At 33.8% G+C, this 18,312-nt stretch overlaps 1 protein-coding gene across 6 annotated transcripts in view; it reads right to left on the bottom strand.

Moving 5' to 3' along the window:
* Positions 1-18,312, bottom strand: part of CENPE (centromere protein E) — an 83,850-nt gene that overhangs the window by 50,356 nt on the left and 15,182 nt on the right. For 5 of the 6 annotated variants that reach the window (XM_073237226.1, XM_073237225.1, XM_017660331.3 and 2 more), the window contains exons 14-24: positions 15,939-16,074; positions 15,439-15,527; positions 13,989-14,156; positions 10,896-10,970; positions 10,576-10,692; positions 9,046-9,168; positions 8,796-8,961; positions 8,247-8,401; positions 6,700-7,011; positions 6,315-6,587; positions 5,998-6,156 (exon numbers count right to left, since the gene is read on the bottom strand). In XM_073237226.1, the coding sequence (XP_073093327.1) occupies positions 5,998-6,156; positions 6,315-6,587; positions 6,700-7,011; positions 8,247-8,401; positions 8,796-8,961; positions 9,046-9,168; positions 10,576-10,692; positions 10,896-10,970; positions 13,989-14,156; positions 15,439-15,527; positions 15,939-16,074 (1,773 nt within the window). The remainder of the gene's footprint in view (positions 1-5,997; positions 6,157-6,314; positions 6,588-6,699; positions 7,012-8,246; positions 8,402-8,795; positions 8,962-9,045; positions 9,169-10,575; positions 10,693-10,895; positions 10,971-13,988; positions 14,157-15,438; positions 15,528-15,938; positions 16,075-18,312) is intronic. The other variant, XM_073237223.1, reaches the window with a different exon arrangement.

Here is an 18,312-nt window from a genome sequence, read left to right as displayed (position 1 = left end):
CCATTCACTTCAAAGGACAGATCCACCAGACAGAAATTAAGTAAGGACACAGAGGCACTGAACAACACACTAGAACAGATGGACCTAATAGACATCTATAGAACTCTACATCCAAAAGCAACAGGATATACATTCTTCTCAAGTGCACATGGAACATTCTCCAGAACAGACCACATACTAGGCCACAAAAAGAGCCTCAGTAAACTCAAAAACATTGAAATTCTACCAACCAACTTTTCAGACCACAAAGGTATAAAACTAGAAATAAATTGTACAAAGAAAGCAAAAAGGCTCACAAACACATGGAGGCTTAACAACACGCTCCTAAATAGTCAATGGTTCAACGACCAAATTAAAATGGAGATCCAGCAATATATGGAAATAAATGACAGCAACAACACAAAGCCCCAACTTCTGTGGGACACAATGAAAGCAGTCTTAAGAGGAAAGTATATAGCAATCCAGGCATATTTAAAGAAGGAAGAACAAACCCAAATGAATAGTCTAACGTCACAATTATCAAAATTGGAAAAAGAACAAATGACGCCTAAAGTCAGCAGAAGGAGGGACATAATAAAGATCAGAGAAGAAATAAACAAAATTGAGAACAATAAAACAATAGAAAAAAAATCAATGAAACCAAGACCTAGTTCTTTGAGAAAATAAAGAAAATAGATAAGCCTCTAGCCAGACTTATTAAGAAGAAAAGAGAATCAACACATATCAACAGAATCAGAAACGAGAAAGGAAACATTATGATGGACCCCACAGAAACACAGAATTATTAGAGACTACTATGAAAACCTATATGCTAAGAAGTTGGAAAACATAAAAGAAATGGACAACTACCTAGAAAAATACAACCTTCCAAGACAGACCAAGGAAGAAACACAAAATCTAAACAAATCAATTACCAGCAAAGAAATTGAAGCAGTAATAAAAAAAACTACCCCAAGAACAAAACCCCCAGGCCAGATGGATCTACCTCGGAATTTTATCAGATATACAGAGAAGATAAAATTCCCATTCTCCTTAAAGTTTTCCAAAAAATAGAAGAGGAGGGAATACTCCCAAACTCATTCTAGGAAGCCAACATCACCCTAATACTAAAACTAGGCAAAGACCCCACCAAAAAAAGAAAACAACAGACCAATATCCCTGATGAACATAGATGCAAAAATACTCAACAAATTATTAGCAAACCGAATTAAAAAATACATAAAGAGGATCGTACACCATGAGCAAGTGGGATTCATCCCAGGGATGCAAGGATGGTACAAGATCTGAAAATCCATCAACATCATCCACCACATCAACAAAAAGAAGGACAAAAACCACATGATCATCTCCATAGATGCTGAAAAAGCATTCGACAAAATTCAACATCCATTCATGATAAAAACTCTCAACAAAATGGGTATAGAGGGCAGGTACCTCAAAGGCCATATTTGATAAACCCACAGCCAACATCATACTGAACAGTGAAAAGCCGAAAGCTTTTATCCTCTGAGATTGGGAACAAGACAGGGATGCCCACTCTCCCCACTGTTATTCAACATAGTACTGGAGGTCCTAGCCACAGCAATTAGACAAAACAAAGAAATACAAGGAATCCAGATTAGTAAAGAAGAAGTCAAACTGTCACTATTTGCAGATGACATCATATTGTACATAAAAAATCCTAAAGACTCTACTCCAAAACTACTAGAACTGATATTGGAATACAGCAAAGTTGCAGGATACAAAATTAACACACAGAAATCTGTGGCTTTCCTATACAATAACAATGAACTAATAGAAAGAGAAATCAGGAAAACAATTCCATTCACAATTGCATCAAAAAGAATAAAATACTTAGGAATAAACCTTACCAAGGAAGTGAAAGAACTACACCCTGAAAACTATAAGACACTCTTAAGAGAAGTTAAAGAGGACACTAACAAATGGAAACTCATCCCATGGTCCTGGCTAGGAAGAATTAATATCATCAAAATGGCCATCCTGCCCAAAGCAATATACAGATTCAAAGCAATCCCTATCAAATTACCATCAGCATTCTTCAATGAACTGGAACAAATAGTTCAAAAATTCATATGGAAACACCAAAGACCCCAAATAGCCAAAGCAATCCTGAGATGGAAGAATAAAGTTGGGTGGATCTTGCTCCCCAACTTCAAGCTCTACTACAAAGCCACAGTAATCAAGACAATTTGGTACTGGCACAAGAACAGAGCCACAGACCAGTGGAACAGAACAGAATAGAGACCCCAGATATTAACCAAAACATTTATGGTCAATTAATATATGATAAAGGAGCCATGGACATACAATGGGGAAATGACAGTCTCTTCAACAGATGGTGCTGGAAAAACTGGACAGCTACTTGTAAGAGAATGAAACTGGATCACTGTCTAAACCCATACACAAAAGTAAATTCGAAATGGATTAAAGACCTGAATATAAGTCATGAAACCATAAAACTCTTAGAAAAAAACAGGCAAAAATCTCTTGGACATAAACATGAAAGACTTCTTCATGAACATATCTCCCCGGGCAAGGGAAACAAAAGCAAAAATGAACAAGTGGGACTCAATCAAGCTGAAAAGCTTCTGTACAGTAAAGGACACCATCAATAGAACAAAAAGGTAGCCTACAGTATGGGAGAATACCTTCATAAATGACAGATCCGATAAAGGGTTGACATCCAAAATATATAAAGAGCTCATGCACCTCAACAAACAAAAAGCAAATAATCCAATTAAAAAATGGGCAGAGGAGCTGAACACAGTTCTCCAAAGAAAAAATTCAGATGGCCAACAGACACATGAAAAGGTGCTTCACATCGCTTGTCATCAGAAAAATTCAAATTAAAACCACAATGAGATATCACCTCACACCAGTAAGGATCACCACCATCCAAAAGACAAACAACAACAAATGTTGGCAAGGTTGTGGAGAAAGGGGAACCCTCCTATGCTGCTGGTGGGAATGCAAATTAGTTCAACCATTGTGGAAAGCAGTATGGAGGTTCCTCAAAAAGCTCAAAATAGAAATACCATTTGAACCAGGAATTCCACTTCTAGGAATTTACTGTAAGAATGCAGCACTCCAGTTTGAAAAAGACAGGTGCACCCCTATGTTTATTGCAGCACTATTTACAACAGCCACGAAATGGAAGCAACCTAAATGTCCATCAATAGATGAATGGATAAAGAAGATGTGGTACAATATACACAATGGAATATTACTCAGCCATAAGAAAAAAACAGATCCTACCATTTGCAACAACATGGATGGAGTTAGAGGGTATTATGCTCAGTGAAATAAGCCAAGCAGAGAAAAACAAATACCAAATGATTTCACTCATATGTGGAGTATAAGAACAAAGAAAAACTGAAGGAACAAAACAGCAGCAGAATCACAGAACCCAAGAATGGACTAATGGTTACCAAAGGGAAAGGGACTTGGGAGGCTGGGTGAGCAGTGTGGGATAAGGGCAGGGAAAAAGAAAGGGGCCTTACAATTAGCATGTATAATGTATAGGGGGGCATAGGGAGGGATGTGCAACACAGAGAAGACAAGTAGTGAGTCTACAGCATCTTACTATGCTGATGGACAGTGAGTCTAATGGGGTTTGTGGGGGAGGACTTAGTGAAGGGGGGCGTCTAGTAACCATAGTGTTCTTCATGTAATTGTAGATTAATGATAATAAAATGAATTAAAAAAAATTAACCAAAAATGGACCAAAAATATAACTGTAAGAGCTAAAACTATAAGACTTTTAGAAGAAAGCATAGGGGAGAAGTTTCATGACATAGGACAATGATTTCTTGGATATGATACCAAAACCACAGGCAGCAAAAGTGAAATAGATAAACTGGACTATATCAAAATTAAAAACTTCTGTTCATCAAAGTACATAAGTAAGAGACTGAAAAGGCAATCTACAGAATGGGAGAGAATATTTGCAAGTCAAACTACTGTCATGTCCAGGATATATGAATAACTCCTTCATCAATAAGATTTAAGCAACCCAATTTAAAAGTGGGCAAAAGACTTGAACAGACATTTCTGTGAAGAAGATATACAAATAGGCCTCAAGCACATAAAAAGATGCTCAACATTACTAATTATTAGAGAAAGTCAAATAAAAATCATGACATATGGCCTTCTACTCATTAGAATGGCTACTATGAAAACACCAGAAAACAATACATTATGGTGAGGATTTGGAATCCTTGTGCACTGTTGGTATGAATGTAAAATGGTGCAACCACTACAGAAAACAGCATGAAGTTCCTCAAAAAAATAAAAAATAGAATTATCACATGACTCAGGAATTTCACTTTTGGATATATAGCCAAAATAATTGAAAGGAAGGTCTCAGAGAGATATTTGTACACCCGTGTTCATAGTAGCATTATTTCCAATAGCCAAAAGGTGGAAGCAATCTAAATGTCCACTGAGGTGAATGGATAAACAAAATGTGGCACACATATACAGGGGAACATTATTCAGCCTTAAAAAGGAAGGAATTCCTGATGTATGCTACAACATGGATGAACCTTCATATTATGCTAAATGAAATAAGCCAGTTGCAAAAAAAAGGTAAAATACACACAATCCTGTATTAGGTGAGGTACCTTGAGTAGTAAAATTAATAGAGACAGGAAGTAGAATGGTGGTTGCAGGAAGGGAGGAACGGGGAGTTGTTGTTTCATGGATACAGAGTTTTAGTTTTGCAAGATCAAAAATTCTGGAGATTGGTGCCACAGCAATGTGCATGTACTTAACACTACTGAACTGTTTACTTAAACATGGTGAAGATGGTAAATTTCATGTTACATATATTTTACTACAATTAAAAATAGAAAACAAAAATAAACATACATATGTTTATTCCTAGTACTAAATAACATTATGTATAATAAAAATGAAAGACAGTATAAAAAACTGTTAATAATGTGTATTAAAGGCATTTTTAAAAGTAGAAAAGTATGGTAAATGAATCCATTGTATAAAATTACAGGCAATCCCCCATTATGGATGGAACTGTGTTCTCCCAAAATTCATGTTGAAGACCAAACTCCCAGTGTGAGTCTATTTAGAGTTGGGAAATTTAAGGAGGATAATTATGGTTAAATGACTCCATAAAGCTGGGGCCCTAATCCTTTAAGAAGAAGAGACACCAGAGCTCTTTCTCAGCTTGCACACAGAAGAAAGGCCACGTGAGGACACAGAAGGAAGATAACATCTGCAATCCAAGAAGCAAGGCTTCTCCAGAAACCAGATTTTCCAGCACCTTAACCTCGGACTTCTAGCATCCACACCTGAGAGAAAGTGTATTTCTATTGTTTAAGCCACTCTGTCTGTGATACATTATGATGGCAGCCCCTTAGATGAATACATCTCCTTTTTAAAAAACCATCATTAGGATCCTAACCTTTCTAGTACACAATTAAGTAACCAGTTAAGCAGTTATTCTAAGTTCTGAGGACAAAACAAACTGCACCATCTAAAATGAATTAAGGTGAGATTTAAGCACCAAAGGGCAAAAATATAGCCTGAGCCCTAGAAACAGACATAAATATACAAAACATGCACTGATTTTACAGTGAAATCTAAACAAGTTTAGTACACAAAATTCAGTATGAAACATATTTTAAGCCATAATTAATAATAAGCACACAATCTTTCTTACTTTCTTAGAATTCAGAGGGGCTCTTAAAGATGGTTAAAATAAGTATCAGGCCTCAGAAAGTATCAGGTCAAAGTTTGAACTAATTTTTTTTGCCTTTGCCTTTTCAAATTGATTATAGACAGTTACATTTGAAGTTATTTCAAAGACATTAGGGTTAAGCTTGTAAGTTATTGTTAGTTATTACCATGGTGAATAATAAGTAAGACTGAGAGTACCATTATATGTACTTAGGTGTTTCAGGTTAAGGAGAAAGCTCACACAAGTATATGAAAACTTTGAATAGAAACACCCTTTACCTTTTCCTGAAATTCATCCTTATTTTCTCCTAAGGTTTCCTCTGTATGCAAATTCATGGAACTTTTCTCAGAAATTTTCATTTTTAGTGTGTCAATTGTTTCTTGGTATTGTTTCAAAGACTCAAGAGCAGTTCGTAATTGTTCTTGGGTATCTATGTTCTTTGTCAGAGATAAACAGAAAACAATTTCCATTAGAGTACTGTGATGGAATGAAAATTATTTTACAGTTGCTACTTGATTATAAATAATAAATGATGGCTCCTATAATGTTTTTAAAGAGGCTCTGAATTTTCAAGTTGAATCAGTCAAAGCCTCACCATATTTACAGTGTCCTGAATATCCCTTCTGAGTTGGTCCCTCTCTGTTTGCAGGTTCTCCCGGAGTTGTGTTAGGTCACCTTTTTCTTGGGTTAAGGTTCTTACTTCAACTAAGGTTTGTTGAAGTTTTGCAGTTATCAGTGTTTTCTCCCTTTCTATGGTTTGTAGCCTAGAATTTCTACTCTCTAATTGTTCCTTCAGCTCTTCCACTTCATTTAATCTTTCTTGACTCTCAGTTGTTTTCTGCTTAAGTTCTTCGGTTTTGTGAGAAAGCTTTAAAGTAAGAAAAAGTAAATGTGAAAAGCAGAGCATTCTATGGCATATATATGGAAGCTAAACCCTAGAAGACTATAGATTATTTCCTTAGGGAATGTCAGGTACCAACCTCTGTGTGTAAAGCATCCAAGCTTAAACCAAGTTTTTGAGCTTTAGAGAGATTTCCTATTTCCTGGTTCATTCTTGCATTCTCCTCAAGGGCCATCTTATACTTCTGCTCAAATTCAGTATGTTGATTTTTAAAATCTTGGATTTCTTGATTAGCACTTTCATAATTCAAATGCATAGTTGCTAGTTCGTTTTTAGTTTTCCCAATTTCTTCAAGTAAATCTTCAATTCTATTCTTCTTATAAACTACTTCAGAAAATAATTGATCTTTTTCTGATGTTATTATACAGAGCTCTTCAGATTTATCATGTATCTATGGAAAAGAAATAAAATTTAGCTATGTTAGCAATGTATGATCTACTGAAGCAATTTTTAGGAAAAAATGTATTTCTCTGCACTGAAATTGAGCAAGAATTGACTGTGGAAGGGAAATATTTTATTATCACATCTCTGTAACAATATATTATATATCCTGTTTAACTTTACCTTCAAAATTTTGTTTACTAATCTCTCTGAATTCTAGTAAAGATTTCATGGAGAACACTTAGCATCCACATCAGGATAAATACCATCTTTATTTCCTTATCTATCATTTTAAAGTGTTTTCTAAATTTGTGGTATCAGGCATTTCATGGTTTTTCTTAGAATTTATCCTATATTTTCTTTCTAAAGGTTTTGAATGTAGCTGATTTCCAAGAACTTAATCCATGAATAATTTAAATAATTAAGGTTTATTTAACATATTTAAATAACTAATTTAAACAAACCATATCCAGCTTATAAATAGTTTCATCATTATGAAAGACAAGGTAGGAGGTGGAAAAAAGAAGAGCTAAAGGAGAGACAAAGGAAGCAAGCGTCATACAGCAGAGTTGTTACAATCACAGGCTTAGGATAGGAGGCAGACCTATGCAGCTCAGCTCTTAGTTAACTTTTTGTTGGGCTAAACACCAGCATCTACTTTAAAAAGTGATGATTAAATAAAATAATGTTGCTAGAGTTCTTTAGCATGATGTTTGCCATATATTAAGTTCTTCACCGTGATGGTAAGCACTCAAATTCTTGTCATTTTTCTTTTAGAAAGGTAGAGAGAAAGGCAAGGCTAGCAGATGAGCTTACAGAATTGCTCACTAGCCTCCAGGATTCGTGCTGACCTCAAACTTTATCAGTGCCACCCACTTTATCCCACTACTCTTTTCCTCAGTATCGTGATATGACTAGAACAAAAGAAAGTCAGATAAAGACTAAGAGTAGGCCATAGAATGCTACTTAAATGCCATAGTTGAGGACCACAGAAATGGCTGATGCATGGAGCATGTGAGTAAGTATACACTGCTAAATATAGTTTGGAAATACATTTTTTTCTCATCTAGTAGTATAAAAACAAATTAGAAGAGGCACAGTATTCATTTCTATTCCTAACAAGCTGAGTGGAACATTTATAGTCTCTTGCCTGCTACTTTATAATAAACTATGGCAAATATTTAAGGCACTATTGCAGAAGTTTGTATTTCAAAACAAGAGTAATTTGCTTAAAAACGTGTGTACCTCTTTCCGCAGCATTTCTACTTCTAAGGGTAAACATTTCAATTCTGAGAGCAAATTAACTTCTTTACGTAAAGCTTCATTTTCTTCGACTTCTTTATTCAGCTCTTTCTGGAGATCAGTAATCTTTCTTTCCAATTCCAAATTACAGAGAAAATCTAGGAAATTTTCAGTAAATTAAAACAACTAGTAGGTATTGGGACAATGTACTCACATAGGAAGTTTAGATTACTTAATTAGATTATAAAAAATTTATTAAATAAAGAGCCACTGTTGGTTAATAATTGTTAGTGGCTGATATTTTAATTGTTAGTAGTTCTTGATTCATCTTTTTAAAGATCAGGTATAATTTATTTGAAAAATAATTCTTAAACCTTTATGATTTGAAGTCCATGGAAACATTTATAAATACTGATACTAAATGATATTGAAACTTAATACTGGGCTATTAAAAAATAACAAAGAAAAAAATATTTTTAATCACTGGAATGCAGTTACATTTCTAGAGTGAGTCAGATCTGCAAAGTGGTAAAGCATGAAATTATAAAGTACCTTTTGGAACTTTGCCATCTATAAGAGAGGTGAGTTTTGTTATTTCATTAAAAGAGGATTGTAATTCTTTCTCCAGATCAACTTGCATTTTTTTTTTTGTCTCCAACTGGTTTTGATATAACTGAATATCATTTTTCATTTGCTTGCATGTACTTGCAAGTTCTTCCTATTGGGAAAAACATTGCAAATTCACAAAAAAATATACTTTTATTACAACTATTTTGTTATAAATATTATAAAAATCACCTACCATTTTCTCTTTCAGCTCCTGATTTTCACTTCTAAGAAAGGCCGATTCTTTCTTGGCATCAAGAATTACAGTTTCAGTATCAAGCAGAGTCTGTTTTATTTGTTTGAAGTCTTCAGTGTTTTCCTATACACATGAAAAACAGGATTTAGTGAACTCTAACTTTGTTAGAGTTGGAAAAGGCTTCAGAGAAGGTATATATAGATGTTATTCCTAACATAAAAAATAGTGAATGTATACTAATTACCAAATGTATTTTTAGGATAGATGAAAAGAAAGGATGTTTTTCATAGTAAACATGTTTTAAAAAAATCTGACTATATTTTTCCAAATTATAAAAGCATTGTATAGAAGTACCGTAGTTTAAGAAATGTTACTGTTTTAAAGAGGTTGAAACAGTTGTTCAGGTGGCCTGTTAAGGTTACATTTCTATATATTTTTAAGTTACTTTCTCCAAAATATAACAAGTTAGTTGATAGTAATAATTATAGATACAAAATCACTAATTGAAAAGAAAAAGACAATCCAGTAGCAAAATAGAGAAAAGATGTAACTGGCAACTCACAGAAGAGAAAACGCAAATGAATGATGAACACAGGAAAAGATCCAGTCTCAGTTTTAGAGAGAAGACCCATTTTATCATGCTTTTAGCTTACAGAAATTCAACCATACGCCCTTGGCAAAACAGTAACGCATAAATGAAAGACTGAATGAATCAAATGGACGAATAAAGAGAAATAAACAATTCTTAAAAAGTGGGCAATTCTGTTTGCCACTCTATCGATAGTTCAGGATTATACGAAAGTGCCTTTTTTCCCAGGGCCTCAGAACAGTAAAAATACTTTTAAAAAGAATCATTTGTCATTAACAGAAGACAAAAGAAGAATACTAATTGAAGGTAACAAAAAATCCTCTAAGGAACTCAAATGAAAACAAAACAACAGAAACTAATATTAAAAATTTCTAGCTAGAAACTGTTGCCTTTTTAAAAAGGGTATTAAAAACTAGAGTCAAACTATATTTTCTTGAAATAATCAGGTGGATTGAAAGCAAATAAAAACAAATGAAATTTCACCATGAGATTCAATGTTATTTAATGCAATAATCTATACCAACTAACACCATCTAGAGCTATAGGTTTCTGAAAAATACTTGGCAAACTGGTAAAATAGTTATTTAAATTATAATGAGAATTCATTAATATTTATTAATGAAATGATCAAAGAAATCAGTATCAATATAAGTGCTTACCTGAAGATACTGACTATACAATTTGGCATGCAATTTGTGTAAAACAGTTGAAAAAAGTAAAAATATTTTTTAATTACTTATTTTTAATGGAAGCTCATCCCTAAGTTATATTCACTTAAAGAACGATACTTTAATTTTCTATGACCCTAACAGGGTTATTGATAGGATTAAATAATATACTATATATAAAACAATTATATCAATGCCCAGAACATAGTAGACTCAATATACACATTTACTATGATGATGATGATTACACAACAAAATAAACCTGATTTTTACCAATGAGCACAAGTCCACTTCCATATTTTCTGACTTCTGAGAGTCTAGGTGTTTCTGTAGCTTCTTAATCTGGTCTTCCTTTTTGTTAAGCAACTCTACTTTTGAACTTAGTTCATTCTAAAGAATCAAAGGAGAGTAAAACAGAATTTAATTGAATTTAAGTTATAAGGGATTAAAAAGTACTATTTAAGAGTTTAAACTGGTACATAGTTAAATAAAAAAAATTAGTATTTAAAAAAATATCCCTTCTGAAATTAATTATGTATATTTTATATTTTATTGTTCTAGTTATCAGTAGAAATACCAACATAAATGCTCACCTCAAGATCTTGATTATACACTTCTGCATGCTTAACTAAATTCTTTAAGTTGGAAATTTCATGTATTAGTTGCATCTGTAAGAGCATGTGAACAGGCAACAGAGCAAACCAATAGTTAATAAAGCAAAAAAAAAAAAAAAAAATGCATTAATCCTCAGAATCACCCAGCACAGTAAAGAAGGGACTGAGAGATCATCTGTTCAAGCTACTGAAACAGAGCATCTCATTATTAAAAGACAAAAACAAAAACCTCCAAACCAACCAATGAAATGAAAAATTCCCAAAGCCCCACAAAACCAGAAACAGGAAGGAAAAAAAAAAAATCTCAGCATAACTCAGTAGTTATGTCATCTGTTAATAAAGCAGTAACAACATCATAGCAAATTAATATGATTAATATGTACCATTTGGAAGAGATAAAGTAGTAATCAAACTTAAAAAACACTTTCAATAGATTTTTATTTTGGGTAAGGCGAGTGCAAAAATGTATTTACTTTTATAAGATTTCTTTTCTTCACATAAAATATCCACGTAGCTTTACAATTGGCACACTTTTTAATGAGCTGTGATTTGGACTTTAGGTTTGGATTAACGTGGTTTCACGTGGTACCTTTACAGTATTATTGCTGTTCATCAAAGCTACAGATAATGTATGGGATTCTCAACTATTACCTTGTTGGTTTATTCTACAGAAAATATTGGAAAGATGATGCCATTGCTTTATATTGGTCAACTGTCTAAAAGTATAAAGAATACTTAAAGATACAAATACTTCTATTAAAGTTCCCTTTCTATCCAAAGTAGCATCAAATAAATTTGAATACTAACAACACACTTGTGTTCAAAACAACTAAAATTTCCTAAAGATAAACAAAATTTTCCTTAGAATTACTTAATTTTCATAATCAGATGAGTCCTTAAAAGTAAAAGCAAATTCTAGTAGAACATAGGGACTTATGTAAATAGCATCTTATTTACATAATACTCTCTGGATATTTAATTCAGTCCTAACTTGTTTCAGACTTCAGTTTAGTATGAGTGTTGACATTCTTATTTTAGGTCAGCATCATCCAACAGAAATAAAATGTGAGTCAAATTCGTAATTAAAAATTTTTGAGTAGCCACATTAAAAACAAAAGTAAAAAATAACAAGTAGATTTAATTTCAACAAAATATTTCAACCTAATCTATCAAAAATGTCATTTTGTCATGTAATCAATATAAAAAATAAATATTTTATATTCTTTTCTCACACTTCAGTCAATTCGGACTGGCCCCATTTCATGGGCTCAATTGGCACATGTGGTTACTGGCTGCCCAACAGCTCAGCAAAGTTTTAGACATTTGCAGTAATTTTAACTTAAACTGGTTCCATCCTTTACTTTTCTTCCCTGTTTCTAACTTTTGTGCAAGAAAACTAACTTTGCTTGTTTCTAACTTTTGTGCAAGAAAATCATATTAACCAGTAAGGATGTTATTTTACAAGTAAGGAAGAACTAAATAATCAAATTCTGAAAACATTTAGAAAGTAAACATTTAGAAAGAAAAATCTCTGAATTTTCATTTGACACAGCATTTCAGGTATTGACTCTCATCATCAGAAAAAGATTAAATGACTTCTGTAGAGGTCTGTGCAAGCCCTCCTATTGATGTATCGTTTAAGATGCTGAGCATAAAAAGACAGTGTATGATATGCCGAAAAGTTAATCTGTTACTACCTAAGAAAATACTGCAGATTTCAAATGAAATTTTACCCTAACCTGAAGAGTGGAGATAGATAGGAAGTTAAGTCCTGAGAGATTCAATGACTTACTCAAGGACTTGCCAATAATTCAAGCCAGGCTCAAATCTGCAGTTAGGAAGGAGCAAAACTGGGGCTTTAAACCAGATAGTTTGGCTCCAGAGACCATGCCCTTAAGCACAATATTAGATCACCTTCTCAATGAAACCCACTTTTAATGACTGAAGTGCACTGTTCTTTTCATGACGTTTCGCATTTTGTTAATATGCAAATTTTAAAATGAGTTAAATGAAACTTTGTTAGTACAGACTTTTCAATATATAATACTTATGAAAAGTAGTAGTAACTTTAATTTATAGGTAGAAAGGACACAATAGTTTTGCAACAGAATTCTTTTTTCCTTTCATGAAGGAAAAGACTATGAGAAACTAAACAGTGAGACTGAGGTGAAAAGACTGTGCTCCTTTGGGCTAATCACACAGAAACCAGAGGAGCTGCAAATTAACACATATTTTTAACTACATCAAAACACTGGCTCTGGGGGGAGGTAGATGGATCATTTCACAAATCTGAAAACAGCTATGGATTCTTGTTCCAGAAAAATAAATGTGCATTCAAAAAGTCTGCAGAACAATTTCACTGTGTTTAACTCTAGCTTAAGGACTCTCTGCACTAAGAAACCTTTTGAACCTCTGGATAATTTTCAGAATCTCCGAAGTCTAATGGTTTCTAGATTAGGTTCTATCATCATGCTGCCTAATATTATATACTTATAAAATGGAAGGGATCTGTTTCATTCCTAAAAATTCCTTAAAATTATTTAGCAGTAGTTTTACTAATTGTCACAGTAACTCTCTCATATGGGAAAAGAAATGTGCAAAATCAGCTCCTCCAGCAATTCTAATAATGTCCTAACTATTTAGGAATATACTTTCTAAAGAAAATAAAATCCATAAAATGTATCCATACATACAACGTTCAGCTAAACAGTAAAATTCACATTGGAAATGGCTAGGTTCTAAGTAGCATTTCTGGTATGCTTAATAAATTAAATATTGATAATTACAAATTATAAGTAATTTCTTCAGGACAAATCAATAGGCAGATTCACCAAATCTTTCCAAAGACGTTTTTAATTCTTTATTCTTGTGTATAAATACAAGTGAAACAGATGATTTAACAATTTTTAAAACTATATAAATAAATAATTTATTGAATTCTGTACCTGTGTATACATATGAAAATGGCTGGATCCTTACTACATCACCCTTAGAAATATATATCTCTAGAATAATGATATTTCTTTTAAAAGTGTGGTTTGATTTTAGTTTCATGTTTCCATTACCTCTTACCTCTTGATCTTTTTCTGTTTTTCTTTCTAGAGCCTCAAATTCATCCAAATCATTCTTTTCTTTTAATTTCAATTCCATTTCTGCATTTTCTCTTCTTAGTTGTTCATAGTCTAATACCAGATTATCATAGTTAGCACGAAGTGCATTCAACTCACTTTCTAAATTTTCCTATTGTAAACAAAACCAGAGTTTCAAGTCAGAATTCAATTACATATTGTTTCCTTAACTAAAATTTGGATTTATTCAATAATTAATTTAATCCTGAGTCATTTGGTAGTTTAGGCCGTTCTCATCTTCATTGTCTTTTTAATGCTCTAGCTTGATCCAGAGTAAAATAAAGATTGTTCATTTTGGTAAGCTAGCTAACTTAGAATAGAAGACTATTTTGAAAGGACTAGAAAAAAAAATCACATAAGCAGATGTTCTGTCTCTGCCTGACTAGAAAAGTTGTCAGGAGTTGGCAGTAGCAGAGGCAGGGCGCATACTGCAAAGTCCTTCTGAACACAGATCCATAAGCTCCTTAGCAATAAAACTCATAATTTAATTCTCCACCTGTCTGACTGCTGTTTTATTTCTCAGATGGCTCTGAATTTACGAAGAACAGAAGTATTATTTTTTTGACTTCTTAAACTCTAATGGCTGCTAACATTTTACCATACTTAAAAGGGGCTTGTTTCTGCATTGTACACTATTATGAGAAAAGAGATAAGCTATGAGTTAAAAAACTAACACTAGGGGTTTTCTAAAACCAACAAACTTCTAGAGACATGAAAGTACTTTACCTATATAATAGTTAACTAATTTAATTCCAAAAAATCACTGCAAAATTAAAATGAAATTTTAATTCCAGAATTAAAATGAAATTTTCCTTAACAAATACATTTTTAAAACTACATTTCTTAAACCTTAGCAGCCTAGAAAGGAAACACTGGATATCTATTTACTAAAGTATTCATTATATTTATTTCTTAAAGATTTTGTTAAGACCATATTTAATACATTTACTTTTATTTTTCAGTATTATTTGGTAATATTACCCCTCCCTGATCGATCATTCATCTACTATATGCTGGAGAATTCTGACACTTTTAAAATTGGCTCTTTTTTACCCTCGTGGAATTGCTTGGGGCAAAACAGAGAAACTTAAAAAAAAAAAATCACAGATACAAGATTTGTTGTTGGTAAAGAGCCAGAAGCAAAGGTTTACCTATTATTATCATACACCTGCTTTATGAAATTTTTAGGCACCCTCTTGGATGCTGCAGTTATCAACTAGGAGTAGAACAAGTAGGGGAAGCCTTAATTAGAACCAAAACTGCAACTGAAGTAGTCACAGCTAGTGGTGTGTTTGCTACAACAGTAAACACATAACAATTAAACAGTAAACAGTAAACAAATTCATTTAAAGAGAGATTAAAGGATAATGTTCTGCAAAATACATTTAATTTACCTGACTTAGTAGCTTTGTTGCTGGATTCCACTCTATCTCAGTTAACGTATCAAGAGTATTACTGAAAACATCAGACTCTGAACAGAGAGCTATAGTTAGAGGAAAAAGAAATTTATCTGTAAACATGTTAACAAAGTTTCCTAAAATGCTCCTAAAAAAATACTTATAATGTTGGAGACATAGTTTTGAAAGATTCCTGTATAAATGCCACCCTTTCAAGGTTAGCAATGGTTAAGGCAGATGCTATGTGAATACTAACTTAACTGGATAACAATTAGAACTCATGTGCTTCACTCACAGTGCATCATTCTTGAGATATGGAAAGAATAGAGAACTTCATGAAAGCTCACTTTCTTGAATTTACTTATTTTTAGCATCTCCATTGTAATCACATCTAACATACATTTTACTAAATGTGTTTATTACATTAACTGAGTTATAAATAACATCTCTCTTTAAGGGATGCTTTTATAATTAACAGGAATTGAAACAGCACTCACATTCATCAATTTCTCCTACTGTCTTATGCATTTTTGTTGTTATATTCGAGGGTACATCAAATTCATTTACATAGTTTGAGTTTTTCATTTTGTTAACTTTGCCAGGGCACCAAGTGACTCTTCGTTTTCTTTTGGCCTAAAGAGGAAAAAAATCCAAAGTATTTCATGTAGATCTGGGGTCAAACATTATAAAACAAGGGAACTAGTTTCCATTTTTTAAAACCACTGACTTGATAGAATTCCTATTAAACCTAGTTTAATTTGGTGTTATACAGAGCAGCTGTCACCACCATAGCTACCAAAATAGAGGTTGGCCAGCCCCAAGTGGGAAGGAACAGACAGGCGGCAGAATCCCAGATAGCCCATGCGAGTTTCCTTCAGCAAGTAAAGCTTCTTTCGTGGGGCCCTTCACAATGCCAATCCCCTTCAGCAGAGTGAAGCTGATGCCCCCCCCGCTGTGCTCCTTCCTCTGCTGGGGCCTTGCTCCCTCAGTCATCTGTTCATGTCACCTTCACTAGCTCTCTCCCCTCAGCTTTACTCAGCTCAAGCCTGTTTCCTTTTGATTTATTTATTTTGATTAGATTTTTTTATTTTGTTATCATTAATATACAATTACATGAGCAACACTGTGGTTACTAGATTCCTCCCATTATCAAGTCCCCACCACATACCCCATTACAGTCACTGTCCATCAGCGTAGTAAGATGCTGTACAGTCACTACTTGTCTTCTCTGTGCAATACAGCCTTCCCCATGCCCCCCCTACATTATGTGTGCTAATCGTATTGCCTCTTATCCCTCCCTTCCCACCGACCCTCCCCAGTCCCTTTCCCTCTGGTAACTGTCAGACCATTCTTGGGTTCTGTGATTCTGCTGCTGTTTTGTTCCTTCAGTTTTTGCTTTGTTTTTTATACTCCACAGATGAGTGAAATCATTTGGTATTTGTTTTTCTCCACTTGGCTTATTTCACTGAGCATAATACCCTCTAGCTCCATCCATGTTGTTGCAAATGGATTTGTTTTCTTATGGCTGAATAATATTCCATTGTGTATATGTACCGCCTCTTCTTTATCCATTCATTTACTGATGGACACTTAGGTTGCTTCCATTTCTTGGCTATTGTAAATAGTGCTGTGATAAACATGGGGGTGCATATGTCTTTTTCAAACTGGGCTCCTGCATTCTTAGGATAAATTCCTAGGTGTAATTCTTGGGTCAAATGGTATTTCTATTTTTAGTTTTTTGAGGAACCTCCATACTGCTTTCCACAATGGTTGAACTAGTTTACACTCCCACCAGCAGTGTAGGAGGGTTCCTCTTTCTCCACATCCTCGCCAGCATTTGTTGTTGTTTGTCTTTTGGATGATGGTCATCCTAACTGGTGTGAGGTAATATCTCATTGTGGTTTTAATTTGTATTTCTCTGATGATTAGCAATGTGGAGCATCTTTTCATGGGTCTGTTGGCCATCTGAATTTCTTCTCTGGAGAAGTGTCTGTTCAGATCCTCTGCCCATTTTTTAATTGGATTATTTGTTTTTTGTTTGTTGAGGTATGTGAACTCATTGTATATTTGGATGTCAACCCTTATCGAATGTCATTTATTAATACATTCTTCCATACTGTAGAATGCCTTTTTGTTCTACTGATCATGTCTTTTGTTGTATCCTTTTGAGTTTTTTCAAACAAACTCTTGACTCCTTGCTTCTCTGTAGCTACCATTTTCTTTTTGTTTTTATATTGCTATCTCTCTCACCATGTACTCCTTCTTCATCCCTTCAGAGACGCTAATCTCCTGACTCTGATTCCACCCAGCCAGCTGTCCTCATCTCTAACTCTGCTTTGCTGGCTTCTCTTCCTCTGCTTGTGTTTTTCCATTTCATAGCTACGATTTGTCTCTTGCCCCTCTACCAGGTTGAAGCATTATCTCATCTATTTGATCCCCTCTACAATCCTATTACTACATCCTTTTTATAGACAAGCTGATCTATAAAGGATTCTTCTTATATCTGAGGCTAACTCCTTCTGCTATATTCAAGATCCCATCCCTTTGGGTCATCTCAATCCACTGCAAGGCAGCTTTTCACTCCCACCACATAATCCAAATTGCTTTAGTAAATGAGCTTCTTGTTTCTAAATCCAAAGAATTTTTGTCTATATTCATCTTATTTAACTTCTTAGCAGAATGTGACAGCGCTGACCACTACCTCTTGGAAACATTCCCTTCCCTTAGTTATCACATTCATCTGGTTTCTTCTTAACTTGAGAGGTAAACCTGGGCTCCTTTAGGAATTCTCTCCTGCCCTTTACCTGAAAAGTTGTTCTTGGGGTTTTGTTTTTGGCCCTCTATTCTTTTCATTCTCAGTACGTTCCCAGA

Source organism: Manis javanica, chromosome 5, assembly GCF_040802235.1.
Source record: "Manis javanica isolate MJ-LG chromosome 5, MJ_LKY, whole genome shotgun sequence".
Lineage (NCBI taxonomy): Eukaryota > Metazoa > Chordata > Mammalia > Pholidota > Manidae > Manis > Manis javanica.
The sequence above is the reverse complement of the archived record's forward strand: the minus strand, read 5'-3'. Positions and strand labels throughout refer to the sequence as shown.